This window comes from Larus michahellis, chromosome 1, assembly GCF_964199755.1.
Source record: "Larus michahellis chromosome 1, bLarMic1.1, whole genome shotgun sequence".
Classification (NCBI taxonomy): Eukaryota; Metazoa; Chordata; class Aves; order Charadriiformes; family Laridae; genus Larus; species Larus michahellis.
Window position 1 is genome coordinate 151,478,601 of NC_133896.1, and position 15,449 is coordinate 151,494,049.

The window sequence follows — 15,449 nt, forward strand, 5'->3', positions numbered from 1 at the left end:
TTACCAAGGATAGCAGACCTTGGAGCGATGGAGAGGATTTCTCTAGGGCCCTACAGCTCTGCTGTTGAAAGTGCACCCCATCCAACATGCACATGCTCCAAAAACCCGCTCCAGGAACAGTAATTATTTCATACAAAGCAAAACAGCATCAGCAGGAGTTAGTAAGGCAGTGATTAGAATGCAATTCTGCCAATGGATGTTTTGGTTCGCATTCATTTTGACAGGTTAAGGACCCTATCTTCAGCTCCTGTAAGTGGGAGCTGGGGAAGCTCTCTTTGCTATGTTGTATATTTTGTCTGAGGTACTCAACTCCAGAAGTCAGCTACCCAAATGCTTGAGAAGTATCAGAGGCCCAAGGGATGCCTCTTCACATTTCCTTACGACTCACATGGGTTCTGGCATAGCACGTTGACTTGTGATGATCCCCTTCTTGGGTCCAAAATCATATATCTGCCCAACACAACTTAGTTACATAGCAGACACCAGGGAAGCAGGCTCCCAGCTGCTTCTGCTAAGTCAGGGTAAGTCCTTCTCCCTCCTTTCTTCCACCCCAAAAAGTAAGGCTGATGTTGTTTGCCGTAATTATTGCTCTCTGACTAATCTGAGACAGCTGGACTTCAGTGTAAGATTTTTGTTTAGCTCTAGCATGGATGTACAGGGTCTGCCACTTCACTTCCATCACCTTGAACTTGAATTCTGGACCTAGCGACTGTGCAGCTGCTGCTCCTCTTGTGTGTTGCTGGATGCTGACAGCTGTCTACACATGAGTTTATGTTGCTTAGCAGACAAGGAAATGCAGAGGTTGAGTGTGACTGGTTTACTGATGGATGTGTTTTACTCCGTCACCTTTTAATGAGTTTCGTTAAACCAAAATCCACCTGTGCCTTCTGAAAAAAAGGTTAGCAGTGCTTATTTTGGTCAGGCTGTTTCAGTGTTGTCTGATTTTCTGCTCCTTGACTTGACATGAATTTTTTGCTACCAAGGTCCTTCCACTGCTGTACAGAAGCAAGCTGAAGGACTTACTCTAGACAATGACCTTCTGGAAGTGGGTGTCTAGAGGAGGTTCTGGGTATTGCAAACACCTCGCTGTGGTGCTTTTAGATCTCATCCTCCCCTCTGTAAGGGCTTGTGTCTACCCAACTTAGGTCCCTAAATTTTAGTGAACAGGACGGGGGAAGCTCTGAATGATTTCAAAACCACCGATGCCTCTCTGTGGACCTCTAGGGAAGCTAAGCATTTACTGCAGGAAGACAGCTAAAGGCACCTAAAATTTAGGCACTAGGTGGGGCATCCACACAGGATGAAATACATCCACTCCATAATCTCTAGCTCACTTTCCACTTTTACCACAGACCTCAGAAAGTATATCCAGATGATGAACTTGCTGGCTATAAAGCTGTTGCTACAGTATACGTTTGTCAGCCTTAGGGTGCTTGAGTCCTGGAGCTCATCTGCATTATGATAATGTAGGACAAGAAACCAACAGTAACAGTTGGCATATATTCAAAGATTTTCTATTAGTAACTTAGGCTTTTTATAAGTGATGAATTATTACCATGAACACTGCTTTGTTTGAGTGTGAGAGAGAATATGGATTCCTGAGTGCTTTGCCAGCAGAGTTCACATCAGTTCTACTTTCAGCAATGTATGTTAATGCAGCAACAAGGGAAACAGCATAAGTACTGTGAAGAGACAGCAAAGGGAATCTCTGTGATTTAGCAAAACTGGGTATTAATGAATTACCCTACAGTAAGCATTTGCAGCTGCTTTTATGCTAATCGTCACTTAACATACTTCTGTGCAGAAGGGGAGGACGGAGCCTGTACAGATGGTAGAAACACATCAGTCCGGCCTATAAGAGTAGAAAATCTGGCCATTAATGCTGTATCAGTTCTTACCAACTTTGTTCTCACTTGACTCAATCATAGAAATTTTAAAAATGTGTATAGACTAAGTATAGTTGAATGTCACAGATATGGTACAGATAAGATTTTTGGATAAGCACATGTAAAAGGGAATTACCTGTCAGAACAACTTGCTTTTTTCACACTCGCTCTTGGCCAGACTAAGATTTGTTTTCCATTTTCCATGTAACCTGCCAAATGCATGCAGGAACCATTTTGGGAGGCTGGCATTTGCCGAACTGCTAAGTCTTCTCTAGCTCTGGCTTCTTCTTATGGGCAAATTTGCATCGCCCTTTGTTTTTCTTAGTCTTTTGGGAATTGACAAAGAATATTCTACACAACTGCCTATAGGACTGTTGTTTGCACACTTTATTTCAGGTGCTAAGCACTGTGTATGTCTCCTGAAATGGATGTGGACATGTGTGCCTGTGTGTTGGAGTGTGTATGCATACACACGCCTCCAGAAACACATGGTGGGATCCACCGGTCCTCAGATCCTTAGCCACAGAGCTGGGAGTTCTTTGCTCGTTTCTACCTCATCTCACACAACTCCCTTCCTAATTTTGTTAGATGCAATCAGAGAAGATGTGTCCAGATTTCTCCCATTTAAAAATAAATTACAAATGAACTTTTGTAGGATTTACCCATTGAATAGTGGGTGGCCAGAGAAGTTCTCTCCTCTGAGTTGTAATTTGGGTGAATCACTCAACCTAACCAAGCCAAGTTTCCCCTTCTGGGTAACAGGGATAAATAATATTTATTGTGACAGAGCAGTATAACTTCAGGCATTATGGGTTTTTCATAGCATCATAGAATGGTTTAGGTTGGAAGGGACCTTAAAGATCACCTAGTTCCACCCCCCATGCCATGGGCAGGGACACCCACCACTAGACCAGGTTGCTCAAAGCCCCATCCAGCCTGTTCTTGTACACTTGCTTTGATTTCCTCGTGGGTGAAGGATGAGAGAAATGCAAATGTTATCCATGAGAAAGACAATGTTTGCAGCTGGAGTAAAACCATTGCAAGCAACAGGCTCAAGAGCCACTCCAAAGAAGTCATGGTGCAATGGGAAATAACAACTAATTGGGACTCTGAAGATGTGCATTTGGATAACACAGCACATAGACCATTAGACACCTTTCCCCCACAGAGTCATTTGCTAGCATTTCCTCACACCTGAATCCTTTTTTTCATTAATTTCCTTTAAGTTTGACGTACGGGACTGGTAAGGTCTATGTCTCATTCTAACTATGTCTTATTCAATGTCTTATCCCAGCACCTCGACAGGAATCCTCACGGATACAGGTCTCAGAGGTAGTCAAATTTCCTGTGCAATGTTAGGAAAAGTGTCTGGGTGTCTGACAGTGACCTTAAGTTTTGCCACCACTGAAGAAAATGTTTCTGCGTGGGTTCAGCTGTTCTTTGGTTTAGTTGCCAGGTACAGGCAGTACCAAGTGCAGCTCTAGCCCAGCTGTAAATATATTCTGATTTTGCTAAGCAGGATGAATGAGGAGATAAGAAGAAGCTGGAGGTACTGTGTGTGGAAGGGCAGATAGGAGAATTGGAAATAAACTGAGATTGGAGATGACTGGAGTAAGGAGCAGAGGAAAGGTGTGAGGAGGCAGGACTAATGTCCTAATCCACAGGGAAGCGGGTTTCATTAGATCTGCAGAACAACCTATTTTATTCAAGTGTTGAAAGAAGGAAATACTGAAAATGAAACTATGACCAAAGCTGACCAAACACCGTGGCCTCTGATGTCATCGCGAAGCCCTCAGCTCAGCTGGTGTGTTTGTGACTCCGCGTGTGTTTGCATAGCCCTCTCTATTATGGGCCTTTTGCGCTTCCTTCTCTCATTACTGTATTCATTATTTTCTGACAGAATCTCATCCCCTTTGCCTTTTATTATTTCCTTAGTGCTGGTACTCTCAGCAATATCAAACCGATGCCAGCAGTTAAGTGACACCACTGCATGTTTCTTCACAACATTGTCTTCCGCATGCCGACCTTTCCCCAGCGAAGAGCCGCACTGTTTTAATAGCCTACATCTCCCAGCCTTGTCTCTCTGGATGTCTTCTCCCTCACGCGGTGGGTTACCAGCCACTGTCAAAGCCCTACCTACCAGCTCAGGGCATTTTTCATCTTCAGTCACAGCCCTGTAATTTGCAAAGAGGGCTCTGTGCCGGCTGACAGGTCAGGAAGCTAGCAAAATAGTCCTTTTGGTTGAGAAGATTTTATATTGAGAGCAGGATAGGATCATGTATTTTTAATATGCAAGACAACACTAACAACAGTCAGAGGTGTCAGGGGAGAGGATTAATATTTTGTTTCGCAGAACAATTCAATCTTTCCTTTCAATACAGCTGCTAAGTTTTTTTTACCGTAACTAAATGTAATTAAAGTGCTGCTGATCTGAACCATGATTTGTAAATTAGAGTCCACTGAAAAGCCCCAACCAGGAGCCACACAAGCGCACATCGCTCCCCTGCCCACGCTGCTAGCCAAGAAGACCCACGGCCATATGGTCTTTGAGACATTATCTGGTGTTAGTTTGGCAGGATTCATGTAGTTTATTACTGTGCAACAGCCACAAAATGAAAAATAAATTATAACAAGTCTTCCCGCAGAATTTTCTGGCAGTTTGGATCTGGACGTGCAACTAGGTCAGCTCTTTTCTGGCTTTCCAAAAAAGCCACTTCTTTGCCCTTTCAGTCTTTCTCTTCTACATAATGAAATGGCCATAATGAAATGAATCCTTTTTGTTCTTCCCAGTCCACCAAAAGAGCTGACATTTTGACGGTCAGTCTTCAGTTCAGTTCTCCACATTTGGCCATAGCTGAGTGCTGCCTGCTGAGGCTCTGCGCTCTCCCAGTCTGCTACTGGTTCCTTACTCTATCAGTCACTTGTTTTTCATCGTCATTGTCATCCCCTCCACCCAATGCAGCCAGAAAATGAGTTGGTACTTACTTGTATTGCTGTGTCCTGTAGATCCCTGTTGCGACTCCTACAGTAATAATAGAAAAAAAGGTACGGTGTGTTATTTTTACGGCAATTTTTAGCTGCAATACTTGCTTGAACATTACCTTAACCATACAAACAGCACTGTTAATTGTTCATTCGGTTTCAAAGTAATTTTCAATTACAAGAATAAATCCAATATTTCCTTGAAAATCCATTAATTCTAAGGCTTGTAAACTTATTTCACAACCCTTTAATGGTGCAATTCCTTGTATAGCTATTACGACTCTCCTGCTCACTATTCATTTATTGATCAGCCAAAACTCGTCTATTATCTTCTACAAGTTTAGATGAGAAGACAGAGGGAAGACCAATATTGTTTCATGGACCGTTGGATACCTGAGGTAGTAGCACAACTGGCCTTTCCTTTTCATGTGTTGATATTGACAGCACCAGAGAATGGAAATACAGACTTCAGTTCTGGGTCCCTGAGATTACAAGGTCAACCTTGTATCGCAACTGCAATATCTGTGAATACCATGTAATAAATCAGTCCATTCTTTCCTCACGTGTAAATGTTCACATATTTTACTCACAGAATTTATTTGCATTTATAAAAATATAAAAGAAGCCTATAAATAGAAGGGAAATACAAATATAAGATATAACAAAAAGATGTTAATTAGGGAGAAAAAGAACACTTTACTACAGATGACAGCAGGGAAGGTACCCTGTAGGTAACTCCGCTTCTGAATAATCCAGACACGCACAGGAATCCCACCTTGCATACATGCTGCAGCTGCAACTGCTAGGAGAGGCCAGGCACCCACCCAATGACTAACACACACGGTCATTTTTGGTGAGGAACTGGGTGCTGGACCAGATCCCTGGTCCACAGAGGCTGAGTGATGAACCAAATGCACAGCTCATCAAGAAAGGAATTCCAAGTCCCCAGGGAGCTCAAAGATGCTCCGACACAGAGGAGCTGATCTTACTGCTGAGTCACTCAGAAGGACATATCAGGGGCTCAGGGCCTCAAGAGTTTCTTGGCATCTCTAAACGGAGGTTGGCTGGACCACAGGCAGTAGGGTCTCAAGGGCTCGGCTAGTCAAATCCCCTCAACCTGCACCATTTTGCTCTGGAGTCAAGGGTCTCCAGACTGCATGGCTTTGATCTGTAGTTTTTATGCTGTAACATTTGTCTGCCATTCACTGCCATCCTACACACCTGAAATGTGAGACATCAAATTTTTGGGCAAACCCTACCGTGTTTCACACGATGACAACAATTTCAATAATTTGAAATTGTCTACTTTTGACAAATTGCCTCAGCTTTTTGTGAATGCTTTTGATGAAGGGATATTAAAGGCTGCTTTTTTCTGGTGTCTGAATATAATCTTAAGAAGACAAGATCAGCTTGCAGTGGTGATGTAGTGCCATACACACTTGAATTTGAACACTATTCTAGTAGCCAATCAGGCTGCTAATAAAAGTACGTTATTAGAGCATGTTCAGTTTCCAGAATACTGAATTTATGTACCTAGAGAAGTTTAGGGGAATATAATAATCTTGATGGAAATACCCTCGGGTTTGTAAAAGTGTTTGAAACTACTAAACAAGGATCTCGCTCACTCTTTTGCATTTTCATCAACCTCAGGAAGAATGCACCCTCCCCTTTAACTGCCTGGCACAGTATCCTACCTCTGCCATTGGCTCTGCATAGTCTCAAATTTGCCATCAGCAAAACATGTGAGCTATAACATTTTCACTTTTCCTTTTAACTCCTTTAATTCTTTAAAATAAGTGTCTTGATTCTCAATGAATTATTCTTAATAATAAAGGCTAATACAAAAATCTCATAGCAAGATGGAGAATTCTCCCACTCAGGTAGGAAAAAAGTACGACTTTATGTAACTTAAAAACCAAAGGTGAAGTCTTCACTTCTGGTGATTGTTTTCTAGTGCATTTGCTCCAGCTTGTTAAAATCAACAAGAAGGCAAAGAGTAAATGAATTGAGTACTTAAGAACAACACCATTATGATAACTTAGCTTCTGCTGAGAATAATCACCCAATAGCTTTGTGACAAGACACCAGTTCTCCTGGAGGGGATAGATTAATTCTCAAATAAGAAAATGATGTCTGATCCCATAATATCACATACACATAACTAGAAATCAAACACCTGATCAAACTTTCAAGACATGAAATCACAGTAAAAATGAAGAAAGAGAGCAAAGCAGGCAGCAGAATTAACAGCAATTTTTTTCCCGCTCAAGAGTAGAGAATTAGTGCCTGAACATGAAAGCTCATTCGCACAAGCATCAAGTGAGCTCTTATTTACCAAATTTAATTATTCATTTAAAGTTTATTTATTAAGATGTTTTTAATAAAATTACAATCAAATAATGCCTGATCATTTGTACGTAACAAAGTGTGACAGAGATAGGAGAAAGGAAAGCACACACAGCCTGTCACATCACACGCTGATTCAATTATCCTTAAGCTTTGAAAAACAAGAAATAAAGAGACTGTCATTGCCCCTTCCTAGTAAACTCAAGAGTACAAATTAATTCCACAGAGAAAGAAAATTCAAAGTTAAGGATGAAATGCAACTTTATGCCCTCTATTACACAAAGGATAGTTCCCTAAATGTGCTCTCCCAGCAGCGCTGTGTTGGGAAACCTACTGGGCAGTGCCGCACGTGTCAAACCTGACCCGGACTTTCCTTCGATTCTTGTGTATCAATGCACATTTCCCATGTTAATGAGGTCTGATTTCATATCCAGGTACAGCAGGTGCACATTCATCCACCAAGCATATAGTTATATAGAGGGACACATCCAAACGCGCAGTTTCAAATATACAGTTCTTTTATATTTGTGATATATAAACCTCAGTTAATTAGCGTTTATTACTAGACGGATTTCACAACAAGTCTAGCTATAGTTGCTGTGGCCTTTGCAACTTTAATAGCCTAATTAATAAATTTCAAGTTTCAAGCTGTCAGATCACTAATTACTTGAGTTGCAGGTTAAAAGCAGTGTGGCATGTATGGGAACTAATGATGCTGACACTCAGTTTTTATAGACAGAAAAGCAAGGATGATTTGCATCCTTGCAACAGGGCAGGAGTCCTACAAGCTTCTCTTTTTTTCATTCCCAACAGGATGAGTATCCTTACACTTGGGAATTATCTTCTGCTAAAAAGGAATTGCAGCCTACTCGCTTCTCTGGCTGGAAGAGTCATTGCAAATGAGCTGAACTGAACTGATCTCTCAATGCTGCCATAAAGACCGAAAATGAATTCACAGCACCGTGCATCGCTTGGAACTAAGAGATGAAGCTGATGCCCCGAATTTAGCCTTTTAGCCTCTTTGCTGGCCTTGGCCACTAGTTAACTGACAGGCCCATTTATCTGAATATTGTGCGGTCCACACCAGTTTGGTGTAGTCCTTAGGTTTTAACAAGTTGGGACAGCTACATAGCTTACCTATGGGAAAGCTTCCTAAGAGTTATGGAGACATCCTTCATGAGATCCAATAAAGATTTTAGACCACACTTTGTGAAAAGCAGTAGCTAGCTTATGAATGTTTCAAAAACATGTTTGAAAAATTACAAAACTGTTCTTTGCATTTTGGAGCTTGAAAAGCAGATGCCTTCTAAAGTCTGTGACTGTACAGATTAAGAGTAAGCCACAGAATTAGCTTTTAATTATTTTAAAATATTTCAAAAAAGAGGTGGTGTCTAAAATTAACATGCTCTATGGCCAGGAATTTTTCCAGGAGTCTGGTGAGTTTTGTTAGGTACTTCTTCCCCATCTCACACAAAGCATTCTAATTTCTGATCGTGTAGACCACCCAGACCACAATACAGTTGTGATGTTATTATATGTACAAAAGCATGCTCATATATTAGAAGATGGAATCTTGTCCGTCCTAAGCTTAAATAAAATGGAAATTCTACTTTGGTAAGAGAAAAGGAAAACACCTAGGAAAGGCTCTTTAAAAATGAATGGTAGATCTCTGAAATGGCTCTGCAGCTCAAACTACCAGAATATTTCCCAGAGAGATGGATGAACAGGCAGAGAGAAGATGAGAAAGTCAATATCAACCATTATTCACAGATCTTTGCCCTATGGTCTGTGGTTCTCCTATTCCTGTATTTATCACAATACATTTAGTGGTGAGGAAGTGCATCCGTGATGGCCTCACAGATACGCTGACAGGTGCATACCTTGCCCATGCACGTCTGCACGTGTGCCACGCAAGCACATCGCGTGCTGATAATTATGGCAGAAACCGCAGAGCTGCAAGCGCCACTTTGTTTTTGTCATTTTGTATCTGGGCGCTTCACCTGCTTGTAAGCTGCTGATCCATCTCTCTCCTACCGGACTTACTCTAACGTAACAAGCCTCTAGCCCACCTTACCGTCTTCAATCTGCACCTGCCTTCAACGAGCAAATAGACAGTGAGTTATTTCCTTCTTTTTCTTTCATAACATGCCAGAGATGTTCTGGTTTACACCCCTGGTACTTCAAAATCATGACGCTCTCATCCACGGAGAAGCTGTTTTACTGTAGGCAAATCTTGAAGGTTTCTGGGCTTTGTGGTTATAATAATTTTGCAGAATGGACTTAAAAGTTACCAAAGGAGTTGGCTTTAACTGGAGAAAAGTTATAAACAGCATTAATACCATCTTTCAAGCTTGAACACTTCATGAAATATGCTTGTGGCATATAAACAGTATATGGTGATGCAACATGAAATTCTTATTGGTTTTTGCATAGGATAGCTGATTTCATTCCCTCCTGACTTAGCAAGTATAAATAACGTGTTTCCCCCAAGCTCGTGCTGATGAGCTTTACCATGCTGCAGTGCATCCTCCCGAGGATACACACAGAATAGTGGAGCTGGTTTCAAGGGACCATCAGCAGGACCAGTGGCCTTGGTCCCTTCAGGGACCAAATGCTTCCCTGGCAAATACTTCTGCATCCCCTCTGGGCATCATGGCTGCCTGCCTCTCCAGAAAAGCTGCCCGTGAAAGCCAGATTGGTGGCAGGGGATATATGCCCACTCCACAGCTTCCAACCACTCCACACCTCAGACCTCACTTGTTTCAACAAAAATCTCGGCTAGCGAAGCCAAAGGAAGCAGGAGCAATGGATACGAGTGGGAGGTTCTTGACGCGCAGCAGCTGTATATGCCCTGAGGTTTCAGTCAGGAGCCTCGGCAGGTGCGCGCAGAAGGCACAACATCTGGACACACCACCAGGGACACCTGCGGTTCTGCCTTGCGGTGAGGAACCCATGACCTATACAGCAGCATCAATGCTGCTGCCAGGAGATACACAAACAAGACCACGTAGCCCTGCAGAGGCTGTAAGCAAGGAAGAGGCAGAGGATACTGCCACACACATGAAGAAGGTCATCAGCACAGCATTAGCCTCAGGCCAGAGACCTCACACGCTTAGTCAGGGCTCATGCAGGACATATTTTGAGGAGACGGAGGCATGATGTTGCATGTCTTACCTTGTTTGGGAAGGGAAACTTGCTTTGTTCTGCCTTCCCTGGTGTGTGAATAGCTGACAGTGGTGGAGGCCATGAATGGGTCATCTCCTGAAAAACAATATCGTACAGCAAATTGTGTTTAGAAAGTCAATGGAATAGGAGACAGTGATAGTATATCAGTAGCAAGAGTGCCTGGGTAGTGGAATATTTAAGTTACTGCAGCTTCTAGGAAATGCCCAGTTTACATATAATCTAGACAATACATGAGCTACATTGATTTTTATCACAGACTCTTGAGAGCAGTTCTTAAGCACCATTTCATTTTCTTGAATAGTTAATGCATCTTAAGTGCAAGAAGTTTGATTTCTCTGACAACCTGCAACCACATTTTAATCATGCCATGTATTCCGGATGGTGAGACTAACAGAAGAACTTTTTTTACAAAAACCCCCAGAAATTTCAGTTCGTGATCAAGTCATGGGGTACACACTATGCACTAATCACGACATAGATTTCATAGACAAGATCAGAATGATAAATGCTTAACACTTGCTTAATGGTTAATTCCTCAAATTGCCTTTGTCATTGTAAAGGAGTTGAATAAGTTTGCTAACTGCAAGGTGTTTGTGCCTTGCAGGACACAGACGTGTGGCAAGCCCTAAACAAAGTGTGCCCCACTCCACCTTTGGCTCCTCCCTGTGTTGTTTTGAAGGACATTTTTTTAATAGCTAAGAGACATATGTAGCTTGACCAGACTTGTATGCAGTCATCCTTGACACAGCTTCAGGTAGCAGGTGGACACACCTTCAATACTGTTCTCATTCAAGGCCGAATGAGTTGGTCTCCAAAGCAAGGTTGCTTTTGGGGAGGTGTAAATTAAACACTTCAGATGAGAAGTTTTTTAAGACAGAGGCTTTATATTCCTCTCTAGTGCGGGCTGTTAAAGGATGGACATGTTTTTTGACATGTTCAGCACCAACAGCCATAATATTTGGTACACAGTAACTTAACAGAATTAATATGAGAAGTAACGCGGAGCGTGACAACCCTGAAGAGTCAGCCCGTAAGTTTCAAGAGCTGAAAAGCAAATAACATCCTGCCTAAGCAGGGGGCTCGCTGACACTATTAAGGGTTTGCCTGGCAGATGCTTTGCTGGGTTTTGATGCCATTAGCTGACTGTGGAATTGTTTCTCAGTGATATTCCAAGGAGTCGTGCTGAGATCCATGATCAGTCCCAAAATAATACTGGAGTTATATTTCCATGACTCATTCCTCTTTAAAGAGAAAAGACAATGTTCTGGTTTGAAAAAAGGTGCGGGTGAGTCTCATGCCCATCCTTCGTTAGTGCTGATGGAAGTGCTTCCTGACCCGGCACAGACTGAGCTGGGGCATTTTTTCCATAGAGGAAAGTCTCCAGCACGTCTGCCAATGAAAGGATCAGCTCTTTCAACACAGTTTATTAGTAATAAATGTCACCTTTAAAGCATTCTTGATAAACAGTTTATTTCCTAATAAAAACTACATTCTTTTATTTTATTTGAGGCTAAAAAGTTACACGATTTATTATACTTCTGTAATCTATGTGTGGGCCTCTAATCAGAGCATCATCTGGTTTGCAGTTTTGGGATCAGAATTGCTTAGCTTTTCAGTTCTTTGAGGCAGACTGTTCATCTTATGACTTCCTTATCCAGTAAGTGCCAGCAATAGCAGTATATAGGAATTTTTGATATACAGTAAGTTCTTTAAACTCAGGCAACAAAAAACACAGGCAACCATAATGCTGTTTGCGACAAGTACCTCACACGTGCTGTTGTTTTCTAAAGATTAAGGAATTACATATTGAGAAATATTCCAACAGTAAAGGTTTATGACAATAAATTGATGACAAGGAGATCTGCAAGGTGGACATTTAACCCTAAGGCTGTGGTCTAAAATATATCACTTTCTCACCTGCTTTTCTCTGCTTTTCCCTTACATGACCATTTGCTTACTTTCTAGAAAATGGGATGTTGTGCATATAGAATAAAGGCGTTTCCACCAGTAAAACACTGCTCCCAAACAAAGAAAGTGTTTTCCCTATGAGTTGAGGTGCTGAGCTCAAAAGTATGCATAGGAAGGAACTATGTGGCCCTTCCTTTTGAAGGGCAATGCTTTACGTTATCTCTGTCAATTGAAGAATCGGGGCAGCCAGACTGGGAACGTCTGGTGGCTTTGACCTAAACTTATCCTACTTATGAAATATGCTATTCAGTACTTATGATTTCCATTTGCCCAAGAAGCAGCTCCTGCAGGCTACACGGCGGCTGACCCCCACTGTCACCTTCAGGGAAACATCTTCTGAGAAGTCTGCTATATGCCATGCAGAAACCAATCTGTTACGGCAGCAGAGCCCTTCCCTCCCACCTTGCCTGCCCGAGTCTGACAATGATACCTTCATCCAGGGAAAGGACCAGAGGGCTGATTAAAAATAAGGGTGACCTTTTTTTTTGACATGTCAAAATCTTTCATTTCTTCTTTTCCCCAAGATTATTTCTCATCCACACTTCAATGAAAAATGGCCTTAATGGTCTTTTTTTTTTCCCCAGCTAGCTTCTCTTCTCCTTTTTTACTTTGAGTTGTGGTATATAATAAAGCTTCCTACATAATTTAAATTTGACGTAACCCTTTCTGACACAAAGATTTAGTAAGACTACTGATATTTGCCAGGGTTAATAATTGCCATTATCGTGAATATCTGAATGTGAATTTACTAGAATAATATTTTAAGTTGTGATCATGTGGTGTATTTATCACTACCCTAATTCAGACAATTATAAAATGAAATCAAATTAGAAACAAAAAATCAGAAAACTAGCACAAAAAATGCCCCAAACTATAGGTTGTCACCACTAAGGAGTGGTAAGATTTAAATGTAATAAAATATTTTTTGAAAAGAGAAACACTAAACTATGTGCACAACCTCCTTCTGGCTGCCAAGAACAGAATCTCAAAAATCAGGAGAAAGGATTTAGGTGTCCAGCAAATGTCAACACTTTGCAAGATCAGGCAGAAACAAATCCAGAACATGTCCCTGTGCACCAGCTCTCGTGATTTTAGGCTCTGTCTGAAGATATTTGAGACAGACGAAAAGCACTAGTGGTGACATACTATTCTATCAAGATCTTTTTTTTAGTACATGGTGTGAAATGTTTGAAAACGCAGGCCCAAAAGGCAACTAACTAACCAATTAGAAAGGACTCAACTCTTACTGTTAAAACAAACTTTCATGCACAGCTTCTCTTTTCCGCTTCGCTAACTTGCCTGTCCTTGGAGTTTGGGATTGGCAATATTGGCATAAAGTACCCACTGGACTGAAAACAATGCTTCAAATGGATTGATGAAAATTTAAATGTACTTAAGATCCTCTGCAGCTTCAAACTGGTGTTAGAACATTGATTGACACAAAAGATTTTTGAAATTAGAGAGAGAAAAAAACAGGGATTTTTTAAAGCATAAATTGAACAAAAAAATATGTCCAGAACACCTTGCACCAGAAAATGTTCCAGCCACTACAAGATAATGGTCTAATTTAAAACCAATTTAGATCTTTCTCCAAACTTGATTAAGCTAACCTTAAAGTCCTGAACAATGTTAATTAAAGGAATCACTGAGAAGCCATTTGGGGTCCAGAAGTGGGGAAAACAAAGATTTCTGGATCAAAGAATGAAGACCGGACTAGACTGCTTAAAAATACATGTGGATAAGCACGTGTGCCCAACTGCAGGACAGCTTCTTTGAGACGGTGACGACTGCTCTCCTCCTCCTGCCGGCAGATGCACAAGACGGAGGGGTGCCTCTGAGACCCTCTCTTTTTTTTTTTTTAACACACGTTTCTCCTTGTGAGGGCTGCCTCTATGTTGTTTCAAAGCGACATCTGTGTGGTGGTGGCACGTCTCATTCACACGCATATTGTAGCCCTACAACCGCACTCGTCTCTGCCTATAGTAAATCCGTTTTCAGCAGTTATACGTAAACGTCCAGTTTTACAAGCTATAAAAGTCCAAGCCTAGTTAATCTTAGTCAACCTGCCAACTTGGCTTTTCTTCTTACTGAAGGGAAAGCCTTCAAATAAAGAAATCTATAGTATTGTGTATCCTTGCTCCAAATTCAGTTTCCGCAGCAACAATTAAGTAACGAGACGTTTCTTGTGGATTAATGACTGCTTGGCAGTGTTTTGTTTGGGGCTTTTAACCCTAGCTTGTAGGCAATTTTTCAGGAAAAGTACCATGCAGAGGTGAATAATAGTATTCACTCTAGACTTAAGGCAATGCTATTTATCTAGTGCCATCAGTCTTGCTGTGTGGCACATGATACCAGGAATGGTCGAACTGATTCAGAAAAATCGTAATTAATAAAAAGCAGGGAGACCAGTACCACCTAGATTTGAAGTCTAGCCACATGTATTATTTTGCTGTTCATTCGCTGCCAAACCCAGAACTTATCATAGGGCCATTAAGAAAATTGACCATTTAATCCTTCTCTTTGCTTGTGCTCACCTAGCTGATTTTTGATTCATAACATTTTGTCCCTCCACAGATGATGATTTAAGAAATGTTTGTAGCATCTCATAAAGGACCCTGTCAAACACCTCTTGAAAATTATTTTAGCTGGCTCAACTTCATCCACTGCTCTACTGACATGTCACAGGAATTACAGGAGATTGATGAGTCAGTTTTCCTTTGGAAATACTCTGCTGGTTAGCTCACGGGGACCGCAGCGTCTCTCTCTTTATAGTTACCTACTCTTGAATGCAGATTTTAGGGAAGCATTAGATATGTTTATTCAGCTGGAAGTCAAGGCAACACAAAGCTAACACAGAGCTTTCCAAGACCCTTTAGCAAGTGATCACAGTACACAGTTTGAGAACCTCTAATCCAGTTACTCTCTGTCTTCATAAAATAGGTTATTTTTTTTTTTAACACAGGAGACTCTCTTTTTAACTGCTGTCAGTTGGCAAAGATCCCTTTCAGTTCAGCGAAGCTACACTGCCACTAGCTAACAACATGGCTATGATTTTAGTGTCAAACATCCAAAGCAAAGAGT

The 15,449-nt window shown here is 41.4% G+C and overlaps 1 protein-coding gene across 2 annotated transcripts in view; it reads right to left on the minus strand.

The window, feature by feature from the left end:
* Window positions 1-15,449, minus strand: part of AFF3 (ALF transcription elongation factor 3) — a 339,067-nt gene that overhangs the window by 134,005 nt on the left and 189,613 nt on the right. For both annotated transcript variants that reach the window (XM_074609144.1, XM_074609140.1), the window contains exons 5-6: window positions 10,389-10,475; window positions 4,872-4,908 (exon numbers count right to left, since the gene is read on the minus strand). In XM_074609144.1, coding sequence (XP_074465245.1) covers window positions 4,872-4,908; window positions 10,389-10,475 — 124 coding nt within the window. The remainder of the gene's footprint in view (window positions 1-4,871; window positions 4,909-10,388; window positions 10,476-15,449) is intronic.